Source organism: Giraffa tippelskirchi, chromosome 11, assembly GCF_054371585.1.
Source record: "Giraffa tippelskirchi isolate mGirTip1 chromosome 11, T2T-mGirTip1v1.2.pri, whole genome shotgun sequence".
Taxonomy (NCBI): domain Eukaryota; kingdom Metazoa; phylum Chordata; class Mammalia; order Artiodactyla; family Giraffidae; genus Giraffa; species Giraffa tippelskirchi.
The window spans coordinates 122,002,309-122,029,891 of record NC_137285.1 but is presented as its reverse complement, the minus strand read 5'-3'; the positions used below and the strand labels follow the sequence as shown (position 1 = coordinate 122,029,891).

The 27,583-nt window shown below is 36.3% G+C and overlaps 3 protein-coding genes and 1 pseudogene across 4 annotated transcripts in view; all 4 read right to left on the bottom strand.

Annotated features, from left to right (window-relative positions):
* The window catches only part of LOC145525653 (olfactory receptor 51I2-like), a 550,369-nt gene that overhangs the window by 64,904 nt on the left and 457,882 nt on the right, over positions 1-27,583 (bottom strand). The gene's annotated exons all lie outside the window — the stretch shown is intronic.
* Positions 4,423-5,361, bottom strand: LOC145526897 (olfactory receptor OR51C1-like). The gene has a single exon (XM_081543683.1). The coding sequence runs from the start codon at positions 5,359-5,361 to the stop codon at positions 4,423-4,425; it is 939 nt and encodes a 312-aa protein (XP_081399809.1).
* Positions 12,475-18,496, bottom strand: LOC145526382 (olfactory receptor OR51C1-like; annotated as a pseudogene).
* On the bottom strand, positions 21,693-22,637 carry LOC145525677 (olfactory receptor OR51C1-like). The gene has a single exon (XM_081539203.1). The coding sequence runs from the start codon at positions 22,635-22,637 to the stop codon at positions 21,693-21,695; it is 945 nt and encodes a 314-aa protein (XP_081395329.1).

The following is a 27,583-nucleotide window of genomic DNA, read 5'->3' as shown; positions in this document are numbered from 1 at the left end:
TACTCTTATCTGTGGGCGGTTGTCAAAACCAGTGTTCTCTGGAGAGAATATTGTAGAAAATTCCTATTCTACTAAGGGGACGACAGAGGATAAGATGGTTGGATGGCATCACTGACTTGATGGACATGGGTTTGGGTAAACTCCGGGAGTTGGTGATGGACAGGGAGGCCTGGCGTGCTGCAATTCATGGGGTCACAAAGAGTTGGACACGACTGAGTGACTGAACTGAACTGAAATGAATTGATTCACAGTCATAGTCTTGACACAAGGCCACGTCCTCTTTCTGGAGCTCTGTCCTAATATAGTTCAAAGAGACCTGGAATAGCAGGACATCCCACAAAGCCTCACACTGGTCCATTACATTGATGTAATGATGAAATCATGCTAAGCATGTGGGATGGACAAGAAACAGCTAGCAGCATATGCACTCTGGAGCGTGGCTGGCAAGCCTTCACACATGCAGAGTCCTTCCATATCGTAAAACTCTTGGTGGCCCAGTGTTCTGGAGTCTGCTAGGACATTTTTTGTTCAGTAAAGTAAAAATGTTGTGTTTTGCTCTCCAAACCCAAGAAGGATACCAATGTTTAGTAGGCCCCTTTGGGTTCTGGAGGCATTTACACTGACTCCTCCTCTCCCTACCTCTCTCCACACACTATTAGGTGCTGCCTCACTGACACTGAAATTTTCTTCAATACTCAGAGGATCCTCAGACATTTGTATGTATTTCCTGTTAAAGGGTTAGTTTATTTGGTTAGCTATTTTCCTTCTGATTGAAGGTCAGAGTGCTCTATATTTACAGGCCTAAGGACTATGACTGGTTAAGAAATCTGACTCTGGTCCGACCTTGCCCTGACATGTAAAGACAGTTGTCAGCAGCTCTGCTTTCCCATGTCACCCCCCACCTACACATTTATATTTCTGGGACATAAGTGAAGGTACTCTTAGATATGGTACATGTATAGCTCAGATATAGGGACACCTTAAAAAAGTATCTGGATTTAATATTATATTACTTAACTCTAATGTTAAAGTGAGTGTGTGTGCATGCATGTGCCTTTTTCTTATTAATTCAGAGCTACTCTGAAATAATGTGTTTAGAAATTCTTCACTGTATGATCTTCTATATATCTAAGATTTTCTGGGTATTGTTTCTGCTTTCTGTAGACATTGTCTTTGATATATTTATGGATAGGATGACATATCTTGTCATGGGGAGGGCAATATGCTATTTGTTCTTCATCTGGGCATACGGGTTCTCTGTTCATCCTAGATACTGCCAAAAAGTTAAAGAGCAGACCTGCCTCAGTGGCAGAAACATCCTTATTCATTCTTTTACACTTAAGCAAATTTCTCCTTGGCCTAAAATTTGGCACAAAGAGGGTCAGGTTAGGGTGAAAGAGGCAGAAATAAAATCATTGGATGTTTGATGGAGTCTGCGGTCCAGCACCTCAGAATTTGAAACAGTGCTTAGAGCAGCCTGCGTTTCCCCTTCAGCATGCTCCTGTATGTATTGTGGGCTTCCCTGATGGCTCAGTGGTAAAGAATCTGCCTGCTAATGTAGTAATCACAGGTTTGATCCCTGGGTCAGGAAGATCCCCTGGAGAAGGAAATGACAATCCACTCTAGTACTCTTGCCTGAAGAATCCATGGACAGAGGAGCCTGATGGGCTACAGTCCATGGGGTTGCAAAGAGTTGGACATGCCTAGATGACTTTCACTTCACTTTCACTCACAAATGTCAAAATGGCTATTATCAAAAAGACAAGAAATACAAGTGTTGGAGAGAATGTGGAGAAAAGGGAACCCTCATGCACTGTTGGTGGAATGTAAATTGGTGCAGCCACTATGGAAAAACAAGAGGTTAATTTTTCTAATTAAAAATAGAATTACCATATGATCCAGCAATTCTATCCATTGGTGTTTATCCACAGAAAATGAAAGACTAATTCTAGTAGATCCATGCACTCCTATGTTCACTACAGCATAATGAATAATAGTCAAGATATGAAAGCAACCTAAGTGCCCATCAATATTTAAGTGGATAAAGATGTAATATATATAGCTAAATGTTATTCAGCCATAAAAAATAAAATCTTTCCATTTTTAACACTTGGATGGACCCAGAGGATCTTACGCTAAGTAAGTAAGTCAGATAGAGAAAGACAAATACATTACGGTTTCATTTACATGTGGATCTAACAAACAAAACAAATGAACAGCTACAGTGAAAGAGATTCAGATACAGAGGACAAACAGGGGATTGTTAGAGGGAGGCGGTTTGATGGTCAGGGGAGGAGAGAAATAGAAGAGGAAGAAAAGAAACAGGTGAGGGAGAATTCATGTATAAAATGCATGAGTCACAGGTATGAAATGTACAGCATAGGGAATATAGTCAATAATTATGTAATATCTTTGTATGGTGACAGATGCTAACTAGACTTACAGTGATTACATTGAAATTTATGGAAATATCAAATCACTATGCCATGCAGCAGGAACTAACAGCGTTAAACATAAACTCTACTTCAAAAACAAACACTTAGAAAAAAAATCATATTTGTGGTTGCCATACATGGGAATGGGGAAAGGGGGAATTGGTTGAAAATAGCCAAAATATAAACTTCCACTTAGAAGATTAACAAATACAACATGATAAATATAATTAACCTTGCTGTAAGTTATCTATGAAAATTATTAAGAGTAAATTCTGAGTTCTCATTACAAGGGAAACGTTTTTTCTATTTATTTATTGTTTCATCTTTATGACATGATGTTGTACACTAAATTTATTATGCTAATCATTTCATAATGTATGTAAGCTATATTTTCAATGTAAACGTTAAACAGTGCTGTGTGTCAATTATTTCTCAGTAAATCTGGGAGAAAAATTAATTTCAAATCAGTCAGGGAAGAAAAGCCTCACTACCTACAACAAAAAGATTTCTTAATGGCACCTGGATGAAGGAAAGAAAGCAATACCAGCAAGAAATAAAATAAATATATTTTTAAAATTTCAAAAATTAATAACAGCATGTGGATAATGCAGACAGAGAGAGCAAAACGATCGAGGGCTATGGACAAGAGTTAGGATTATTCATGGTGTTATCCAGAAGTAAAAATCTCTTACAAGAGTGTTACACTAATATGTGTGATATTGTATAAGGTAGCTTGTTAAAATGCAAATTCTTGTGCTGATGAATGTCTGATTAAGTAGTTCTGGGGTAGAGTTAAGGAATATGTACTTCTAAAAGAATTTCAAGTGGTTTTGATGACCTGAGGCTGGACCATACTGAGAACAGTGAAGGATGCTAAAGCAAAGTGGATGTCATATTCTAAATATATCCGGTGGATAGTATGAAGACCGATTGTGAGGACACATGGGAACGAAGAGCCTATGGAAGATGAAGAACAAATGAGTTGTATTTTTAGATAGCTGTTAAACGGATATTATTTTGTTGTCTGAAGTTAAAAAACAGCAACAACAAAAACCTCGTTAATGAGCATTTTTAAGTTACGAGAAAGGAAAAAATACAAATCAAACGTAATTAATTGACATTTGGAACATATATTTCCATATAAAATGTGCTATGTACATGTATGTGTACCTTGTTGTGTATATTCACAAGAAATACACACACAACCGTGATAAGTACACTGTATACCAATCTACCTTTTCTCTTAATATATCATTTATATCTATATTAGTATTTAACTTGTTGGATGATAGTTCATATATTATTTTACCAATATTCTCAAATAAACATTTAAGTAGTTTCTAAATTATATTTGCAATATATAATGATGTGTTGAATATGACAACACATCATTGCATTCTTGCCACTTGCCCCCATTAGACACATATTTAGAAGATGAATCACTAGACATTAGATACTCAAAATGTTAAAAAATTTCCCCAAAGCTCTGAGGAACTCTTTTAAGAATAAAAAAGGTACCCTTTAATTCACATTTCTTCTAGTTTATTGTGCTTATTCATGATTGTCAGCCATGAATAATCTATTTGGGAAAATAGTAAGAATTGCCAATAACTAAGAATTACTAAAACCTAGACTTTGCTACTGATCAAAATTACATCATACATGTCTTGATAACTGCATGCACTAGAGGTGGTGAGACTGTTTGGACTCCAATTTATGAGTTAATTTGTCCTTTTGCAGACATACTTTAACTATCATCCTATTCTGTGTCAGGTACAGTATTTGTGATAGGCTTACATATACATAAGACATACTCCCTGTTCTTAAAGAATTCAGTCTAGAACTCTTCAAATTCTATGTTACTGGATCATCAGAAGAATGGAAGCATGTGTAAATATATTTCAATTTATAGTGGTAACTCAGACTAGTGAATGATCAAAGTAATCAGGACAATGTAAAGAAAGAATATACTGAAAAATGTCCTAAATTAGCTTGGAAAGAAATATTTGACCATGGCCTTGCGAATTTGCTTTGTCTTCACACTGTAGATTATGGGATTCATTACAGGAGGGATGAGCAGATAAATGTTGGCAATGAGAGTATGTACAAGGGCAGGGGCATGCTTCCCAAATCTATGCACCAGTGACAAGCTGATCATGGGGATGTAGAAGATGGCAATGGCACTTGTGTGGGATATACACGTTCCAAAGACCTTTTTCCGCTCCTCTGAGGCGGCAATGTTGAGCACAGAGTGGATGATCAGGACATAGGAGAGGAAGATCAAGACAGAGTCCAAGGCAGTAGTAGAGATGACAATGGCCAGACCAAATGCACTGTTGATTCTGGTGTCTGTGCATGAAAGCTTCATCACATCAGGATGGAAGCAGTATGAATGGTGCTGAACATGACTTCCACAGAAGGACAGACGCTTAAGGAGCAGGAGTAAAGGCACTACAACTGTTGTCCCCCTAATAACAATTGCAAAGCCCACTTTGATGATCCTTGAATTGGTTAAGATTGTGGCATATCTCAGTGGATTACAGATGGCAATATAGCGGTCAAAGGCCATTGCAAGGAGTACCGAGGACTCCATTAATGTAAAACCATGAATGAAGAACATTTGGCCAATGCAGGCATCAAAGCTGATTTCTCGGGCATTGAACCAGAAAATACCCACCATGGTGACCAGTGTGGAAAGGCATAGTCCTAGGTCCGTGAAGGATAGCATGGAGAGGAAATAGTACATGGGTCCATGAAGGCTTGACTCAGTGATGATGATGAACAAGATCATGCCATTCCCTGAGATGGCAGTGGCATAGAGACAACAGAATAGGATGAAAATCCAGGCATGGTAAGTTTCAAAACCAGGGATGCCAGTAAGAAAGAAGACTGTAGGGTGGAATATGCTCTGGTTGAAGGATGGCATGGTGAGTGAAGGAAGCAGAGTTCCCTGAGGAAAAGGAGATTGTCCTGTAAAAACAGGGAAGAAAAATGATTTCATTCTCTTCTACAAATCTTACAATTTTGAATCACTAGTGAACTTTGTCTTGTTTTTAAATGCAAGTGCCTTACTATTTATTCTTTTATTAGATTCAGAGTTGTATTGATGACTTTGTGGAAGAGACAGAGGACTAAATCCAGAGCACATGGGTTTTAGCAAGATTCTCATATGTTACCTAGAGAAGGCAATGGCATCCCACTCCAGTATTCTTGCCTGGAGAATCCCAGGGACGGAGGAGCCTGGTGGGCTGCCGTCTATGGGGTCGCACAGAGTCGGACACGACTGACGCGACTTAGCAGCAGCAGCGGCATATGTTACCTCTAGGCTTCAGTATATTAAATACATCCATGCTTGTGTGAGTGCTGTTGCTTCAGCTGTACCTGGCTCTTGCGAGCTTATGGACTGTAGCCTACCAGGCTCCTTTGTCCATGGAATTTTCTAGGCAAGAATACTGGAGTGGGTTGCCATTTCCTTTTGCACGGGATCTTTCTGACCCAGGGATTGAACCTGCATCTCCTCCATTGGCAGGCAGTTTCTTTACCAATAGCGCCATCTGGGAAGCCTTAAATATATCCATACACACATATAAAAGAGGATGTTAGACTAGATAATGGTAATATATTTCCAATGTGTATGATTCTATGTTCATGGGCAGATAGGGCATTTGTACACAGATATAGGACAACAGAAAGCCAAACCATTCTGCTTCTTCACTTCTCACTTTTCAAGGAAAAATTCCTTAAGAGGATCATTAAGAGTTTGCATACCCAATAAAAGCAATATAGTTAAGACATTTTAAAATGTTTTACAGAAAAAAATACTACTTGTTTAAATAAATATATAAGAGCTTGGACAGCAAGAAGATCAAACCAGTCAATCCTAAAGGAAATCAACCCTGAATATTCATTGGAAGGACTGATGCTGAAGTTGAAGCTCAAATAGTTTGGTCACCTGATGCGAAGAGCGGACTCACTGGAAAAGACTCTTATGCTGGGAAAGATTGAGGGCAGGAGGAGAAGGAGATAGCAGAGGATGAGATGGTTAGACAGTATCAGCAACTCAATGGACATGAGTTTGAGCAAACTCTGGGCAATGGTGAAGGACAGGGAAGCCTGGCGTCCTGCAGTCCATGGGGTTGCAAAGAGACATGACTGAGAAACTTAACAACAACACTGATAAAAATTAAATATTAAGAAAGATGTAATTCAATCAGTACACATAGACTATAGTGTGTGTAGCTGGGAAAGCATTTGTTCAAGTAGTAGTTACGAATCTGATATTGTTTAAGAGAAATTCTCCCTGAAGAAATAGGGCTTAAGATAACTTTAACGAGAACAAAGGAAATCATTGCAAACTAACAGATAATAATTGGAGCAGAATCATCTAGTAAGAATATTTCTTTAGAATAAAAGGACATTGAAAATGAATTGAGGGGTTTTGAGGTGGGTGTATGGTCCATCAGAAAGTCTTATTAAATTTGGATGCATTTCCATTTGGATAGTGGGTGATGACTCTGAACCATCTTCTCTGTTTGAGGTTATGAGCATATACTCAACCCAGATCAAGAAATCTCTAGTATCAAATAAGTTCCTTTATATTGGTTTTTGTCCTAAATTTTCTGACACCCTATTTTTATCTGTATAAAGAATGCATGGATTTTAAAATATGTATATATTCTTTCTCTCATTCATGTATGCATCCTTTCAAGAAATACGTTAATAATTGACAAAATGCCAAAGTGCAATGAACAGGATTAAAATTAGGCCTAGTGCATGAAGATAGTTTATATGTTACGTGGGAAAAAACAAATCTCAGTTTAAGTTAGTTTGATGAGTTTCATGCCAGCTCCTTAAAGAACACGGCACAGCTTCAACCTGAGTGGGACTAACTAGTTACAGGACTTGTAATAAAGATGGCATTTGAGAAAAAAAGAGAAATATGTTCAGTATAGGCAGCCCCTTGAGGACTTACTTTTTAAAAATGAGTGGAAAATTTGAATTAATAGGCAATGCATAAAAAAATAAAATCCATGGACCTCATTTGAAAGAGAAGGCACACTTTTTCACATTTGACTTGCAGGAATTAGAACATGTACTTGATCTCCACATTCCCAATGTCAACTTAAAAAAAAATATTCACAACTGAAAAGTTGAGAGTTTTGTTTTACTCAGTGGGTATTGTTAGGACATCAAGCCAGAGAGGTGGCATCTCAAGTAACCCTGAGCGAAAACAGTATCTAATGCACATTTTCAGAATTGTTTTTCTTTTCTTTTTACAGATGCTAAAACCCACACCATATGGAAGAACTTAACTACTTAATTATGATGAACACATTGCCCCCAGACCTATTGGAGCTGGAAGATTGATGTTAACAATTCTAACACCAAACTGTTTCCTCACTATTAACCAACTAGAGTATTGTACACCAGCTGATCACAGAACCTGGGACACCCCTCCCTCACCTTGCCTTAAGGTGCTTTCCTGAAATTCATCAGATATGGGAGTTTGCTTGTTTGAACACAAGCTGTCCAGAACCCCTTGCGTAACGCCCTGAACTAAATGCTGCACTTTCTTCACCACAACCAGTTAGTGGGCTGTACTGCACAAAGACAAGGGGATCTAAGTTTGGTTCCATAGCAGAAGCAGGCTCTCAAGTTATAGCTCCTTTAATTATAGTAAATAAATTAAGTGACCTCATGGATTGTCCAAGTGTCAAAGCTAGTCTTCTTAACAGTAGCAATAATTTTTCATTGTCTCCTATGGGCCAAACAAGTTACATCATTTTACCTCTTTCTTTGAATCATTCTTTCCACTATTCTCTAAGCTTCTTATGATGTCTTTTTTTCCACTGATATAATGAAAGGGAAACATAGCAGGGCTATTCTAATTCAGAGAACTCTGTTAGTAAAACATGTGGGAAGGAATGGCTTTCCCTTTCTTAATTCTGTGTTTCTTAAACTACCCTTAGTTGTTCTTGCACTAAAACTAATGAGCAAATGATAAATAACTCTTCTTGGAAAAATACATTTATGTCTCTTTCTTCCCCATGGTGAATTCTTTAAGAATTCTCAAAGAATCCTTGTAACCTAAGCATCCTTGTAACCAGACCATCAAGACCCTGTAAATAGATTGTCCCATCACAAAGCTTCACATCCATTACTCTCACAAATGCATAGTATATAAGCTCCTTTTTACAGATGAAAACATTGAGACTAAGATTACGAAACCAAGGCTCAGCAAAATCATGTTACTTTCTCCCATTTATCCACACGGCAAAACCAGGAGTTGAACTGCGTTCTCTCTGATTTCACTCTTTTCTTCACTTCTTATTTTAAAAAGAACTTAATGAAACATGTGCAATAATGAACACATGTTCACAACTGCAGTCACTATTTTAATAACTATGTTGAACAACACAAAAATTGTTTTTAAATTTATATATATGACTATAATATACTATTCTCTTGAATATGTACTACCAAATGCACCAACTTCTTTTGAACTTTGGCTTTATAAACTATCTGAAAATTACACAGCTCCTCATATATTTAGAAAAGACTTCAATGCACTTAAACATTGACCTCATGCAAAGAAGACTTCTTGAGTGTGGAAAGGGAGGTCACTTGACCCTTTGAAAGCCATCCCAGGCAGCACCAGTCTCTTAGAGAGAGAGAGAATCTCAAACTCAGAAACTTACTGGCAAAAAGGTCTCTGTCCTAAGGCTTAGGAAACAGTTCCTGAGCAGTCCTGCCCCCTTAAACCATCTCCAAAGTTCTCTTTTGTTACGAGAACTCATAGGCATTTTTCAGGAATGAGAGAACTCTCAGATCTGAGAAAGGGTTTATAAGGAGTCCAGGAGCTTCCTGGGAAAGCCATTTACCCAGCAGAAAAACCATCAATTCCTAAGAGAGAACTCCATCCAGCTGTGTCCTTCGAACACTTGTGCCCCAAACAACTGACTGTGGAGGGCAATTCATTTCAGTCTAACTTTTTTTCCTTCCCCCAAAGAGAATCCTGAATGGATTATGATTGTAGTTCTCATTCAAAAGCAATATTACCCCTGTACAATTTACAAGACAGTAACTCAGCTAACAAGCTTATGAAAACATGATCCACATCGTAAGTCATCAGGGAAATGAAATAAGACAGTAATAAGATACTACTACACATCTGTTAGAAATGCCAAACTCCTTAACCCTGACATCAAATTCTTGTGAGGATTTGAAGCAACAGGAACTCTCATTCATTGCTGATGGGAATGCAGAATGGTACAGCCCCTTTAGAAGACAACTTGGTGGTTTCTTACAAAACTAAACAAACATACTGATACCATGCGATCCAGCAGTTGTACGCCTTAGTATATACCCAGAAGAGTTGAAAACCTACGTCTGTTCAAAGATTTGTTACATTCGTTTTTTTCATTTTCTATGCAAGGATTGATATGGTATGATAGTTTCTTGACTTTGTATCCTTGTAAAAGTTTGTTCAAAGTAAATTTGTGAGTAGAATATCCAAAGCAAACCACCCGCTCTATGACTAGGCTCACTCGTGATCCCCACACAACCCCATACCCAGCTGCGAAATCTATCAGCCTCCAATATCAAGTGCATGAATTTTGTACATTTCTAAGAAAACTTTACATTTCTTTTTAAAAGTTCATTAATTATTTCATAAAGCACTTTAAGTATCTATCACATACCCAGGTTTTGCACTGGTAATGCAGAGAATGGAACTGAGTCAGTACCCTCTAAATGCAGAAAGCCTAGAGAAGAAACAGCCATAACACTTGATGATTATAAAAGGGCATATTTATGGTGAGAGCCTTAAAAGGCATGTACTTATCCTGCGGGTAGATCAGTACCAAGTACATCAGGAGACATGGGAGAATAGAGCACGGGAAAAACTAAAGTGTCTAATTAGCATATTCAGTGTGTCTGCAGCATTGGGTGCGGGTGGGGCAGTGAGTGACAAGTGAGCCTAAGCAAGCAGGGAGGGTCCATGTTGCAACATCAAAGTGACCTTACCAACGTCGGAGCGATTAACATAGCCAAGCTGCTGCAAATGATTTTCAATGTTTGATTTGGATATTTTGAGTATTTTGGCTATCTCCTGCACAGTATAACTTTGATTTTTCTCAATTAATGTCTCAATTTGATTGCTATCAAATTCAACTGGTCTACCAATTGTGAAGGACCGTTCAGAGAGAAATATCCAGCACAAAACTTTGCAAACCACTTTTGATGTGTTTGATCAGTCACAGTACCTTCTTCATATGCTGTACAATCTTTTTTTTTTTTTTTTTTGGCTTTTCAGTTGTATTCTTACCTTTTCTGAAATAATAAAACATAGTATGCCAAAAATGTTGCCTTTTTTCATCCAGCTTCAATAATAAAATGTGTTCACAAAAGTTCCCAATTTTGAGAAGTATTTTTTAATGCATGCTGATATGATAGCTGTCACAGTACAATCTAACAGAATTGTGGATGAAGTTAAAGATGACTAAGCACTACTAGAACCATCATATGGGAAAAAACAAAGGAACCTTTTGTCAAACCCAATGCTTGTGTCTCTGTAGATTTGCCTACTTTAGACACTTCATATAAATTGAATCATATACTGTGTAGTCTTGTGGTACTGGCTTTTTTCAATTAGCATAATATTTTAAAGATTCATCTATTTTGTGGTAAGTGTAAATGCTTCTCTCTTCCTAGTTGTCAAATAATGTTCCATTGTATAAATCGATTGTGTTATATATAAGTGTTTTTCAGTTGAGGGACATTTGAGTGGCAGAAACATTTGTTAACACTGTTCTTTCCTCATTGAACTTTATTCACATATGTGTCAAAAATCAACTGAAAAGAAATGTGAGCTTTTATTTCTATATTCTCAATTCTATTTCATTAAACTATATGTCTACCCTATGCCAGTATTATACTACCTTGATTACTGTAACCATATAATACATTTTGAAATTGTTTAGTGTGACTCTTCCAACTTTGCTGCCTTTTTCTGGTTTTTGCTATTGGTTTTTGCTATTCTGGGTGCCTTAAAATTTCATATGCATTTTGAGACCAGTTTGTTAATTTATGTAAAGAAACAAACTTGAATTTTAGTAAGGATTTCATTACAATTTAAGAATCAGTTTGGGAAATATAGCCATATTAAGTCTCTAAATTCAAAACCATTATATATCTTTTAATTTATTTCCAACTTCTTTAATTTCTTTGAGCAGTGCTTTTGTCTACAATGTTTTCAGTGTATAAGTTTTGCACCTCCTTGGCTAAAATTATTTCCAAGTATTTTTATTCTTTTTGATTCTATTGTAAATGAAATTATTCCTTAATTTCAAATTAGAGTTGTTCTTTGTTAGTGTATAGAAATACAATGGATTTTTAACATATTGATCTTGTTTTATTGAACTTTATTGATGTGATTTATTAGTTTTAATAATTTTTAGAATAGATTTCTTGAGATCTTTTAAACAAAAATATCAGATCATATGCAACAATGTGGATGGACTTGGAGGGTTACGCTAAATGAAATAAGTCAGAGAGAGAAAGACAAATACTGTATGATATCACTTAAATGTAGAATCTAAAAATGCAACAAGTTAGTGAATATGATAAAAAAAAAGAAACAGACTTACACATTTAGAGAACAAACTAGTGTTCACCAGTGGGCAAAGGGAAGAGATAAGGGGCAATATAAAGTTAGGGGACTAAAAGGTACAAGCTATTATATATGAAATAAGCTACAAGAATATACTGTGCAACATGGGGAATATAGTCAATATTTTATAACAACTATAAATGTAGTATAAGCTTTAAAAATTGTAAATCACTGTATCATACACCTGTAACATATAATATTGTACAACTATACTTCAATGAAAATAAATAAATAAAATTTAAACACTAAAAAATGTAAATTTTCACCAAACTACATCCCCACCCCACCCAACCAACCTTCTCCTTTTTTCTCTTTCGAGTTACAGACAGAAGAGATGATATTAACTAAACTAGGTTTTAGAAGTCATAGCTAAGGAGTAGCCTTTATTGCAGAGTTGTTAGAGTCAAACTCAAATCCCTTGGGAAAAGGACTTTTTAAAATTGTTCTAATGATCTGTTTGGTTTTCACACTATAGATAATGGGATTCATCACTGGTCAATAAGCAAATACACATTGGCCATAAGAGTGTGTGCATCAGGAGGTGCCTTTTCCCCAAATCTATGGACAAAGCACAAGCTAATGAGAGGGATGTAGAAGATGGCAACAGCACCTATGAGGGAGATATAAGTCCTAAAGGCCTTATGCTTCTCCTCTGGGGAAGCAAGGCTCAGCTTGGCCTTAATAATCAAGACATAGGAGAGAAGAATAAAGATGGAGTCCACTCCTGCAGCAACTATGAGGACAGTAAGTCCTTAAACACCGTTGATCTTATTGTCAGAACATGAGAGCTGGATTATATCAGGATGGAAGCAATAGGAATGATGGAGCACATGGGTTTTTCAGAAGGACAAATGTTTAAGAAGTAGGGTCATAGGCGTTAGGATCACTGTGCCTCTGACTAGGATGGCAAACCATACTTTGATAATTCTGGAATCAATCAGAATGGCAGCATATCTCAGTTAGTTACAAATAGCAATGAAGCAATCAAAGGCCATTGCCAGGAGCACTGAAGTCTCCATGACAGTAAAAAGTTTAAAGAAGAATGTCTGGGCAACGCAGGCATTGAAACTGATCTGTCTTGCGTTGAACCAGAATATGCCCAGGATGGTGACTAGTGTTGAAATACACAATCCCAGGTCGGTGGGAGACTTGACTCAGGGATGATGACAAATAGAATTACACCATTCCCAGATAAGGCAGTTATGTAGAGACAGCAGAAAGGGATGGAAAACCAGGCATGGGCAGCTTCTAGTCCTGGAACTCCCATCAGTAAAAAGATCAGAGAAGAGGAAGTAATGTTGGGAAAGAAAAGGTGGTATTTATACTATGGATGAATAATAGTGTTGAAATAAAATGTCCTATAATGATAAATGAAAACACCATTCAGTAAATTCATTATGATTTTTATTAACTGCAGTTAGATAAATCAAATTGGAGATTTTCCTTAGCACCTTATCCCCAATTTTTTGCTCCCTAGTCTTTATTCTTTCTTTGCTGTACTGAACTTCTCCATAATTCTTGTCTCCTGATTTGTAATAGAGAAGAGGGCATTTTTAATAAAATCTCAAGAGTACTTTTTGTCATCTTTCACTTTGATCCTAAGCGTTTTTTTCCCCCTTTCTTTGTACTCCCCACATAAAGGAGAATTGGATTAAGATAATCTGAAAATACCAAGAAGTTAATGGAGACCTCAAAGTAATAATAGGTTATAAAAGAAAGATGTATTACTTAATAAAAATACATCATATGATATAATATTTGTATTAATTCTAGTGCATTATTGTGGAACTTTATCATACATTTAAAAATATATAGTCTTTCTAGGAAGCAATTTTTTAAGGAAATAATTTTATACATGTTGAAATATCCTATTTATTATTTCTTGGTCAATGGATCTTACCCCTGACTTGATTGGGTTATTACTAATCTAGGGTTACATTTCTTTTTTTTTTTTTTTTTTCTTTTTTTCTTTTTTTTTTTTATAAATTTATTTATTTTAGTTGGGGGCTAATTACTTTACAATATTGTAATAGGGTTACATTTCTAATCTTGATTTTTTTCCTTTTATGTCTGTTGTCATTGTAGTTGTGTTGAAACATAACTGGTAAAGATAATTCTCTGTGATATTGCCCTTAGCAATTACTCCTTTCAGAGGCAACAGTATTAAATTTCAGGGTTAAGAGTAGGGTGTGCAGATACCTGGTATTAGATACTCCCTCTTCAGCCTAGTCTTGTTGCAATTATTGCCACCCTTTATTTGCCTACAGTCTCAGAACAATACCCTTACAGAGCCTGGATTTCTCAAAGTAAGTAACATATTTGAACTTGCAGTTCCACCAGTAGATTTTTTGTTATGTAAGTTAGGTCCTGAATGTTTTCTTTTTTTTTCCTTTCTCATATTGACTTAACTCTGATCTAGTCCCCTTATGTACTGCAAACTCTTGCTAAGATCCTCACTAAGCCAATCTGGTGGTGCTGTATATATTCTTAATTTTCTTCTCTTTGCCTCTTGAAAATTGGATGACTTCCTCATAGTCCCAGTCATTTACTGGAATTCCATTGGTCACTCATGAATATTGGAAACATGATTCTCGAACCACTTAATTTGGAGAATATACTCCTATAGCTGTGTTATACCTACATGATTTTACTTCCTTAGTGATTGAAACATTTTTGGCTCCACATCTTAGTTTGAGATGCCTCTTGTGACTACTTTTATTTTTAATCCCCAGCTATTATTGCTATCCAGTCTCAAATTTTATTCCTGTTCTTATAGGCTACTGAGATCCCAACATATCTTACATCTGAGGCTGCTCAGTTTTTGTTCAGAATAGCCACATGTCTTTGGTCTTGTCATTTGATGTTAATATATTAAGGTGATTGAATTAGTCATCTCCATGATTTTTTTCTTATTCTATGCAGTTGTAATTTAAAAAGACTTCACTGGTACATGGTTATGGACACTACTTAGTATCTTAAATATATGAGAGATTCTAAAAGGGCTCCACATAAATAAAAATTCAAGTGCATGTTTTACTGATTATGGAATGGCTACTGTCATGATATAAAGTGATTCACGTTCTATTAATTTTATAATTATTTGATAGAAAGGTATATTAAGTAAAATTAAATCAATTTCTCACTCAGTTTTCTGGCATCATGAAAAATTAATATGCAAAAAGGTTTGAAATCAGAGGACAGAATATTCTTGATAACATTTTCTCATTGATAAATTGGAGATGATAATAGTTAGAGTTACTTTGAAAGTGAAAGTTACTTTGAAAGGAAGTTAAGACCAATCATTTATAGAATTTCACAGTATGTCAGGCCTGTTATTTAGCACTTTAAGTGAAGAATCTCATTTAATTTGAAAACCATATTGTTTTTAAGACTCAGGCTTTTCATCCAGGAAAGTAAAAATTAGAGAAATAAATTTTGTAATATTTCATACAAAGGAAAAGCTAGGTTTTGAATTCCATCTTGGTATATTCAAAATTCATTAAATTCCACCATGGTACATACCAATGCTTCTCGATGGTGGTAAAATTGGTAGAATAACATTAAATAAATAAACTTTTATGTTACATATATATGTGGGTTGCTAAAATGTCAAGTATTCATGTGAGTTTTTTCTTCAACAGCCATATGCTGTCATGTTTCTTTGTCTCTAAATAGTTGTGTAAATGCATAGACATTAACATTTCAAACACTTGGTGCTTTGATAGGTTTTTTTGTGTGTGTGTTCTGATTTTTATTGTTCTACTTAAAACTTATTTCCTTATCAACATTCAAGGGAGATGAAAAAGCATTATTTGCTTACATGCTAAATTATTAACATGACTGGTAAGATTAACATTGTATAATGAGACCTGCTGGAATCATAGATTTGAGTTAAAATACTAAAAATTAGTTCTATTCATTTTCATAGTCACTGCTGGCATATTTAACCTAAGTTAAGTGACTTCACATTCATCTCTTTGATATCAGTCTGGCTTGAATATCTTGATCTCTTGAAGAGTATTATAGTCTGTTATTCTGAATGGAACAATATTGTTGTAAGGAAGATACTAATGAAACTTTCACACTTTACTAGTAGTAAATCACTATTAGTTTTGGATAAATTATTTATCTCTTTGAAGCTCAACACTAGGATTTGAGCATATGACCCCAGATATCCCATAGTCAATATTTTCACTTAAATAAATCAAATCTCACTTTTCATGGCAGAATTATATATTGATGACTGAAATTCAGCTTTTTGGACTGTTTGAACTCTCTATGTTCAGTACCATGAATAATATATTTTAGATATCTTTTCTAAGGACTCCTAGTCAGTTTTCAAATTGACCACATAACCTGGATTACTTTTTGATTTTCAGAATTTCATTGTTTAAATTTTTCAGAATGGAGATTCAGTACATTGGAAAGAATATCTGTTCTTTATTTCTAAGCTGCACTGAAAACAATAAAATGAATATAGCTGATTAACAATGTTGTGATAATTTCAGGAGCACATCCTGTGGTAAATTCTTAAATCAAAGGCAATTCTACAACATCTTTCGTTTGCAAGGCTATTATAATTTCCTCTTAAAAATACTTCCCCTGAAGAAGCCAAATCTCCTACAGCAAAATGAGTCCACATAAACCTTCCAACATTAATACACATCCATGTCTCTCTGATGCCCTTGCACTTATGTCAAGTGAAGAGGGTGAGGAAGAGACAGGGCTATGTGATCTCCTTCAGTTCCCAGAGTAGAGGTTCTCTATGAAGAACCCACTCTCGGGAGAGTCATTTACCCATCAGAAAACCCCATTCCTAAGGGATCTTTCTGGCCAGTTGTTTGTTTTGCCTTTGTTCTTCAGAGTCACTCTGCATGCCTAAATTGGCTTACTCTCCCACACTGTTTAGTGTACTACAATTGCCGAGGTTGTTTTCTTTTTGACTTACGATGGTTGATATTGAAATTATATGACAGGAAAATATAAATATTGAGTAAACACGAAAAGCCTGCAAGTACAGTTTCCATGCATGCTTTGGAGAAGAAAAAATATCATCCTCCTATACTAGGATTTTAGATCCAGTTATTCCACAGACAGGGCTTCGCCAGTGGCTCCATGGTAAAGAATCAGCCTGCAATGCAGGATACTCAGGAGACTCGGGTTTGATCCCTAGGTCGGATGATCCCCTGGAGGAGGGCATGGCAACCTGCCCAGTATTCTTGCCTGGAGAATCCCATGGACTGAGGAGCCTGGTTGGCTACAGTCTATAGGGTTGCACAGAGTCAGACACGACTTAAGCGACTTACCACTGAGCACACATTTCACATAGAGGAAGATTTAAATTTTCCTTCACAGATAGACATCAAAACAAATAAATTTAGATTGGAGATAATGAATAAACCACAGATATTGTACAACACCTTGTTGTATCCTTTTATATCTCAGTGGCTCCCCAAGCTGGCTAACTTTTAGATATACCTGAGGAATCTTATTTTAACTATAGATTCTTAAGCTAGAACTGGTAAAATACTATATTCTGGAGGGGGGTTGAAGGAGGGTAAATTTTTGTAGATTTTGTTTTTAATTTTTTTGAAGTCTTTATTGAATTTGTTGTAACATTGCTTCTGTTTTATGTTTTTAGTTTTTCTGTCCATGAGGCAGGTGGCAGCTTAGCTCCCTGACCAGGGGTCAAACACAGATTCCCTGCATTGGAAGGCAAAATCTTAACCACTGGAGCCAGGGAAATCCCTAGATTTTGATTATTTTAGAGCCGTTTTAGTTTCATATCAAAATTAAGTAAAGGACCTTCATGGTGGCTCAGTGGTAAAGAATTGGCCCACCAATGCAGGAGATGCGGGTTCCATCTGTGGTCCGGGAAGATTCCACATGCTGTGGAGCAACTAAGCCCATGCACCACAACGATTGAGTCTGTGCTCTGGAGCCCAGGAACCACAACTACCGAAGCCCACGCAACTTAGAGACTGTGCTGCTCAACAAGAGAAGCCACCACAGTGAGAAGCCCATGCACCACAGCTAGAGAGTAGCCCCTGCTTGCTCCCACTAGAGAAAAGCCCACACAGCAACAAAGATCCAGCACAGCTAAAAATAAGTTTCCACAATTATTTTTAAAAATTAAGTGGAAATTACACAACGCCATATACATCCCTCTCTAACACACGCACAGCCTCCCTTACCATCAACATCCCTCATCAATGTGATACATTTGTTGCAATCAATAAACCAGCACTGACATACCATTATCATTCAATGTTCATAGTTTACATTAAGATTCATTCTTGGTGTGGTTCATGGTACATATTTTGACAAATGTATAATGACATGTATTCACCATCATAGTATCTAATTGCCGTAAAAGTTCTCTCCGCTCCATCTATTCATCCTTCCCTCCCCCTAAGTTCTTGTCTCCATGGTTTTACCTTTAGCCAAAATGTCATATAGTTGGAATTATATAATACGTAGCCTTTTCAGATTGATTACTTTCACTTTATAGTATCCATTTAAGGTTCGTCAATGTCTTTTGTGGCTTGATAGCTCTTCTTAGCAACCACTGTATGGATGAACCAGGGATCTGTATTTTTAACAAGATGCCCATCCATCAATATATATCTAGCCCTGTATTACAATCCTATGGAAAGGCCTTTGGGGAATATATTACAGACAAGAGGTATTTTCTTTAAAATTTGAATGTCAGTTAAAATTGTATATAGTGGATACAACATTCCCATTGAATTATTAATTCAATTAATATGCCACATTATTACTTCTCATTTTAACTTGCTCCTATCATTTTTGTTTTGCTTGTTCCTATCAACTTCTGTATCATGGTTTGTGATTTCATACCATGGTTATAATAAAGTAGAATTGCTATTTAAAGTTGAATCAGTCAATGTTTGTGTCTTTTACTAAGTCTCCTGGAGAGCAGGAACATCTATAATAAACATTTTAATGCAACTACATCTTTGCAAATTATATTCCTTACTAAGCAATGGCTCACTTAGAGTAAGCAGCTAATCTTGTTCACATTTATAGTCTCAATGTCCATCCTAAAGTCTGTTTATTAGAGATACTAGGAGCATGTTACTACTGGAAAATGAGTAAGAATGTAATTTGGGATGGCCATGTCCTTAGTTTTATTTGTTCTACTTTTGTGGCTTCAAAACCCTGAGCTGGTGATATCTCAGATGGCGTAGTGTGCCACTGTCTTATCATCATCTGTGAGGAAGTGAGAGAGTGAAGTAGAGTGGGACGAATCAGATGAACAAATCCAGGGCATTGCTTGGCAATGAGCTAGAATAATTGCTGCTGCTGCTGCTAAGTCGCTTCAGTCGTGTCCGACTCTGTGCGACCCCATAGATGGCAGCCTACCAGGCTCCCCCGTCCCTGGGATTCTCCAGGCAAGAATACTGGAGTGGGTTGCCATTTCCTTCTCCAGTGCATGAAAGGGAAAAGTGAAAGTGAAGTCGCTCAGTTGTGTCCGACTCTTAGCGACCCCATGGACTGCAGCCTACCAGGCTCCTCTGTCCATGGGATTTTCCAGGCAAGAGTACTGGAGTGGGGTGCCATTGCCAGGAGGGTATTTAATTGAGTCTGGGGAAATAAACCTTCAAGATAGCATTTCGAAGCATTTCTATGTCTATACAAATTAGCAGCTCAGTGCTAATTTACCAAATAGATACTACAGACAAATACAGAAATAGACAGTGAGGTTTGAAACCACACTGAGCTGATACCTAGGAATGTGTTGAATAGGAGATATGAAGGAAGAGGGAGAGAGAGGAATTCTGGGCAATGGCAAATTTCTCTACTTGGTTTTACGCAATTCTTGAAATAACAGGCAGAATATCGCTAGGAAAGTACTGTCTGAACTACAAATGAAAAAATTTGCTTTACATTTTATTTTTTCTATGTTTATGAATACATATGCATAAACAACGAAGGATAAAAATCAAATTCATACAGTGGTTACCTACGGGGAAGGTGGAATGATTGAACTTGAGGGATTATATCAAGGAGGACTTTGGCTTTTTCTATAAAATCTTTTATTAGTGGGAATATATTTATTATTATTTCTTGTATAACTAAAATTTAATTCAAAAGCCATTTGCAAAATTTTTTTCTGACTACTTGACAGAAAACAGGAGGAAAAGGGACAATGTTAGAGGCTTTTAAACTTAAAAGGAAGCCAAGATTAAGTGTAGAAAGTTAAGTGTTGTTGATGGAGATGAAAGAGATATTTCGGAAAGAGATATTTCTAACACAGATAGACTGTTAGAACAGTCAAGAAATACAGATTCATTGCATGCAGAAGCAAAAGGAAAGTGAGCGTTTGAAGATGGTTTATAAGTTTTTGTCTCTGGCATTGGAAAAAATTTCAAAACTTACCTAATAGCAGCAGTTCTGGAAAACACATTCAATTTTTAAAAAATGGCTTAAATTATTCTTAGTCAAATTGAGCTTTATGGAAACTGGGATAAGTTCCTGAGAGTGCAATCTCAAGTTCCAAAGTAACCCTTTCCCTATATGATTGAGAAATTCAGAACTGATCAATTACTAGATAACACAGGCAGAAAAATTGGGATAAGTTATAAGAGCGATTTCTTATGTTATACATGCCAAACATTGAATTGAATAACTTATCACTGGAATTGTTCAGAAGGACAATTTGATAGTCTATTATGTTGAGTTCAACTCAACAACTATCACTATGTCTGCTCTGTGAGAGACGTTTTGCTATGTGGTGTAGACGTTTCAAAGAAAATTAAGGCATTTTTTTTTTTTAATTTAGGGAATTTATAGCCTTGTGGAAAGTACAATAATTATATACAAATGTATAGTCAAAACATTTAAAGGCAAAAAGTATACAGATAAAGCACTTAACAGGCAAATTATGGGAAGGAGAGATCAGATATCACCGAAATAATCATGAAAAACTTAGTGAAGAAGATATTTAAAGAGGAGTCTTGAGATATCAGTAGAGTTTCAAGTTGGAGTTGGAGTTGTCAGGACTGAAGTAGAGTCAACAGTAAAACACACCATTAGGAAAGTTGCATGTACATGACGGAGCATTTAGCAGACTGATTTTCTTAGAATTGCAGAATATGTGAAGAGAGAGAAAGACAGATTAAACTTTATAGCAAAGTTGAAACAGAATTGTGGAGGAATTCATCACAGACAGGAATTTCTTCTTCATTTAGTTGGTGTATGAGGAATAACCATGAAAGAGATGCTTTGTTGCTTTGTTTTTAAATTTTAATACAAATTGATTCAGCTATTTGTAAAATTATTTCAAAGTGAATGATGGGTGTTTTGGGGCAGAAATAGCATTAGAGAAAGGAATTTGGTTAGTCATCTGTAAAATTAGGCTAACTGAAAGATAGTGAGATTCTGAATTCATATTTTAGTGGTATAAAAGGTAAAATTGCCTTAGATGGGATTAACTAAATCATGGAGATAACTGAAATGGATAATACCTAGTTCCACTGGACTGTAAAATTGCATATGTTTATAACTCCAATTTGTGATAAATCTTCACTGACTTCGAAATAGATATTTATGATACAGAATTGTTAAAGATGAGTTCCCTTGAAACATAAAAGTTTGAGCATAGCTTTTTGAATTGGCTTTGTTTTTACACTATAGATGATGGGATTCATCACAGGAGGGATGAGCAAGTATACATTAGCAATGAGTGTGGGCACATAGGATGGAGCGTGTTTTCCAAATCTGTGAACAAAAGACAGACTGATCAAAGGGATGTAGAATATGGCCACAGCAGTGATATGAGAAATGCAGGTGCTGAAGGCCTTCTTCCTCTTCTCTGGGGATGCAATGTTGAGAACTGAGCGAATGATCAAGACATAGGAAAGCAGGATAAAGACAGAGTCCACCCCAGCAGTAGAGATAATTGCAGTTAGTCCAAATACACTATTGATCTTTGTATCTGAACATGAGCGCTTCATCACATCAGGGTGGTAGCAGTAGGAGTGACGGAGCACATGACTAGGGCAGAATGATAGACGTTTAAGGAGCAGGACTAGTGGTGTCAGAATGACTGTCCCCCTGGTAATGACTGCTAAACCAATCTGTGCAATCCTCGTGTGCGTTAGAATGGTAGCATATCTCAAGGGGTTAGAAATGGCCACAACACGATCAAAGGCCATAGCCAGGAGCACCGAAGATTCCATGAAAGTGAAGAGGTGAATGAAGAACATCTGTGATAAGCAAGCATTGAAGCTGATTTCTCGGGCATTGACCCAGAAGATTCCCAGTACTGTCACCAGTGTTGAGATGCATAAGCCAATGTCGGTGGTGGACAACATGGACAGGAAATAGTACATGGGCTCGTGGAGGCTTGGCTCAGTGAGGACTATGAATAGGATCAAAGTATTCCCAGAAACAGCAGTCAAATAAAGGCAGCAGAATGGGATGGAGATCCAGGTGTGGGCCCATTCAAGTCCAGGGATGCCAGTCAAGAGGAAAGTTGGCAAAGTGGAATTATAGAAAATTGGCATTAATGTATGCAGGAGTGGAATTCTCTTGTTTGATCTTGACTTTCTAAATTTAAAATTTATTTTTAGTTCAAGTTTACTATAAATTTAGTAAAGTTCACAAAACTTCAGAGTACAGCTAAGTCTGGTATCTATACATACCTATGTAACCACTCCCATGATCAACTGATACATGCTTACCACCAACACAGAAGGCTTCCTAATGCTTCATCCTTAACAATATTTTCTCCTGTAGTAACCACTGTTCTGACTTGTAGTACTACAATTACTTTTCTCTGTTCTTGATCTTGATATAATAGAATCATGTAGTACATACTAATTGCATCTTGCTTCTTTCACCAATATTATGTCTGTGAAGTTCATCACTGAAATAAGATATTGAGTTCAATTTAATTTCAATTTACTTAGCTAAATCTATTTGATGTTTATCACTTATTATCTTATACTCTTACCAATATTTTTATTACATATCTTATTCTTCAACTGGATTGTAAACTTCTACTTGAGAATAGGAGTTAATCTTAATTCTGCTACATGAGAATAGGAGTGAGTTTTAGCTAACCTTTGCTTCATAGAATTCATTGCTCATAGTAGGTATATAATATGTTTCTGGTAATTGATTTATATTTTATTTGCCTTCCTGAAATACTCTATTTAACCATGAGCAGAACTTAGTCTAAGAAAACAATTGACTAATTTTGCCTTGGAATTTTAGAATTATTAAACTCAGATTCTAAGGAAAAGTCATTTTAATTTAGCAGGGAAACCTCTCTTTGTCAGGTTCCACATATACCCAAGACTCCATCCCAGACAACATCAGTTTATCCTACCTCATTACATTTATTTACTAAAGTGAACTAGAGGGAAGATGCTTCAGGTCCTGTGAATCTGAAGCTTGATATTATTTTTAATTTGTAACATTAAAATACTGCCTTGCTTACCATTATAGAGTCTGCCTCTATTGTGCTAAAAATCAATAGGGAAAAATCTTCTTTTGTATCACATATTCCCTGGTCCTTAATCTAGTCTTTGATCTCTTATAGGGTTGTTCAGGTATACAATATTGTGTGAATCTAAGACAATGTTCTATATAATGTTCTAGGTATTTTACAAAGATTATGTCATTTGAACCTATGATAAACTTGAGAGAGATATTTTTATTACAGATAAAACAAAAAGAAATTCAGAAGTTAGTATAAATTGCTAAAGGTCATAAAATCTGGAAGAGATTACACTGACAATCAGAAAATAAGACTTTAGAACTTGTGCTATTAAAAACTATACTATACTTCCTAATGAAAATAATAATTACAATAATAATGATGATTACTTATATTTCAACAGTAATATAATTCTCTATTAATAAATATGGCAACCATATTATGTTTTCACATCATATCTGTGTTTTCACATCTCCTATATAATATTTTTATGGTTCAGAGATGAAGCAACTGTATTTCTGGATTGCATATGATTTGGATGACATGTAGATAAATTATTGAAAAATTTATCAAACAATTTAGCAAACAGGAAATTCTTAAGCATAATATGGGATGCATTAATTCAAATTAATCTATAGTGGACATAAATTTATTGTAAAAATAAAACTATTGTCCAAAATATATTTTGAGCTCATTTAAGACTTCTGTTTTTCCTTTAAAAGCCATCCAAGATAATTTCCATTAAGTATATCCATTTTCACACTCAAGTACTCTTGCTTGGAAAATCCCATGGACAGAGGAGCCTGGTGGGCTTCCGTCTATGGAGTCGCAGAGTCGGACATGACTGAAGCGACTTAGCAGCAGCAGCAGTGTATTCATTTTTGTACAATTTTATCATCAAATTAACTACATAACTTACTTATGGATGTAGTCAAAGTTTAGTTTGACTATTTCTCCAACATGTTGTTAGCTATTTATACATACTTTCAATTCCATAGGCATCTCATGGATAATGTTATTTTATTCATTTATTTTCCAACTTTAAAATATTTATTTAATCTGAAGCTAATTTCCTAAATACTTCCCTGGTAGCTTAGTGGTAAAGAATCTGTCTGCCAATGCAGGAGTCATGGGTTCGATCCCTGGGTCAGGAATATTCCCTGGAGAAGGAAATGGCAACTCACTCCAGTATTCTTGCCTGGGAAATCCCATGGACAGAGGAACCTGGTGGGCTGCAGTCCATGGGGTCGAAAAAGAGTCAGATACAACTTAGTGACTAGACAACAATAAATCTCTTAAATATTAGATCCATCTATCTAACTCTTGGATTTCTCCATTAAAGTATCTCAAAGTCAACTCAAGCACCAAACGATGGCATCTGAAATATTTCCCACAACTTGTATATTCTGTTTCTTCCCATTTTGATTAACAGCTCTATAGATCTGTTGTCAATCTATAGATCTATGGTAACTTAATATATCAGGTTGCCTAATTCAGAAATCTGAATGTACTCTCACCTCATCTGTTGATCATCAATACCTATCTATGTTGCAACTCTTTCTAATTTGTATAGCATATTGCTTTCAGAGTTTTCTAAGATTTAAAATAGACTTTGGGATTAAAATATACACACTACTATACATAAAATAGACAACCAAAGAGGACCTACTGTATGGCACAGGGAACTATACTCAATATCTTGTAATAACCCATAATGGAAAAGAATCTAAAAAAGAATATGAATATAAATGTTAATATATATATATATGTACATATGTATAACTGAATCACTTTGCTCTACACCTGGAGCTAACACAACATTGTAAAACAACTATATTTCAATAAATTGTTTTTTAAAATAGAATAGACTTCCATTTTAAAATATTTTTAGCCAGTACTAACTGAAATCAGTCTCTCCCAATTTTCTATTAAGTTTTCAAAAAAGATAAAGGGGAAGAGAAATAGACCAGAGAAACATTAAAGTTAAAGCTGACAGATAGTCTTCATCCAGAATTTTTGAAGGTGATTAGCTGCTTCTAACTAAGGAATATGGACAAGATTGAGTCAAAACATAGGACAGCACTTAATGCCATTATGACAGACTACATTTAGGAAGCCAGAGTCTGTATCAAAAAAAAAATCACCTTTTTTTTTTAAAGGATATTTAACCATAAGGTGACCTAGGGCATTTTTCTTGCACCAGACATCTCATCTCAAGAAAAACAGGCAAAGATGATGGTGTGAGGGGTGTCATTAGTAGAGACATGTTGAATATTGAAATATTCACTAAAGTACATGTTTGTCAGCAGAAGTGAAAACAGAAGAAAATTTGGCAACAGCATTATTCTGGAATTTAGGTTTTAATTGCCTCTCTTTCCAAAGTGGCAAAGAGCTAGAAGTATTGGTAGCATGGGTGTTAGTGGGACTGTAGGTTCTAGAAACTGGAAAATGGGTCAGAACCTGCACTCTATATGATCATAATTTGTGAGACATCATCCAGGAGCAAGTCACATGAGTAGTTTATTGGGAGTGAAAAGGTGTGAAAAGGTCTTTCTTTGCACTACAGAAAAAAAATGCTAGTATAAAATCTTTAAAATATTGCATAATAATAAAAAGAGAATAGCATCTCTGTCATCAGTATCAAAGATGTTAAAATCCCTGTGGAACGAAGAAGAAAATATCCTAAGGTAATTCAGGTAATTACCGAGAGCCAGACATCTGGAATGTGAAGTCAAGTGGGCCTTAGAAAGCATCACTACGAACAAAGCTAGTGGAGGTGATGGAATTCCAGTTGAGCTATTTCAAATCCTCAAAGGTGATGCTGTGAAAGTGCTGCACTCGATATGCCAGCAAATCTGGAAAACTCAGCAGTGGCCACAGGACTGGAAGAGGTCAGTTTTCGTTCCAATCCCAAAGAAAGCCAATGCCAAAGAATGCTCAAACTACTGCACAATTGCACTCATCTCACATGCTAGTAAAGTAATGCTCAAAATTCTCCAAGCCAGGCTTCAGCAATACGTGAACCGTGAACTTCCAGATGTTCAAGCTGGTTTTAGAAAAGGCAGAGGAACCAGAGATCAAATTGCCAATATCCGCTGGATCATCGAAAAAGCAAGAGAGTTCCAGAAAAACATCTATTTCTGCTTTATTGACTATGCCAAAGCCTTTGACTGTGTGGATCACAATAAACTGTGGGAAATTCTGAAAGAGATGGGAATAGCAGACCATCTGACCTGTCTCTTGAGAAACCTGTATGCAGGTCAGGAAGCAACAGTTAGAACTGGACATGGAACAACAGACTGGTTCCAAATAGGAAAAGGAGTACTTCAAGGCTGTATATTGTCACCCTCTTATTTAACTTATATGCAGAGTACATCATGAGAAACGCTGGGCTGGAAGAAACACAAGCTGGAATCAAGATTGCCGGGAGAAATATCAATAACCTCAGATATGCAGATGACACCATAAGGGTGAAGAAGTGAAGAAGAACTAAAAAGCCTCTTGATGAAGGTGAAGGAGGAGAGTGAAAAAGTTGGCTTAAAGCTCAACGTTCAGAAAACTAAGATCATGGCATCTGGTCCCATCACTCCATGGGAAATAGATGGGGAAACAGTGGAAACAGTGTCAGACTTTATTTTTTTGGGCTCCAGAATCACTGCTGATGGTGACTGCAGCCATGAAATTAAAAGACGCTTACTCCTTGGAAGGAAGGTTATGGCCAACCTAGATAGCATATTTAAAAGCAGAGACATTACTTTGCCAACAAAGGTCCGTCTAGTCAAGGCTATGGTTTTTCCAGTGGTCATGTATGGATGTGAGAGTTGGACGGTGAAGAAAGCTGAGCACCGAAGAATTGATGCTTTTGAACTGTGGTGTTGGAGAAGACTCTTGAGAGTCCCTTGGACTGCAAGGAGATCCAATTAATCCATCCTAAAAGAGATCAGTCCTGTGTGTTCATTGGAAGGTCTGATGTTGAAGTTGAAACTCCAATACTTTGGCCACCTCATG

What these genes read in the sequence shown, in the direction of transcription:
- LOC145525677 (XM_081539203.1), bottom strand. Translation starts at nt 22,637, where the DNA reads ATGCCAATTTTCTATAATTCCACTTTGCCAACTTTCCTCTTGACTGGC.
- LOC145526897 (XM_081543683.1), bottom strand. Translation starts at nt 5,361, where the DNA reads ATGCCATCCTTCAACCAGAGCATATTCCACCCTACAGTCTTCTTTCTT.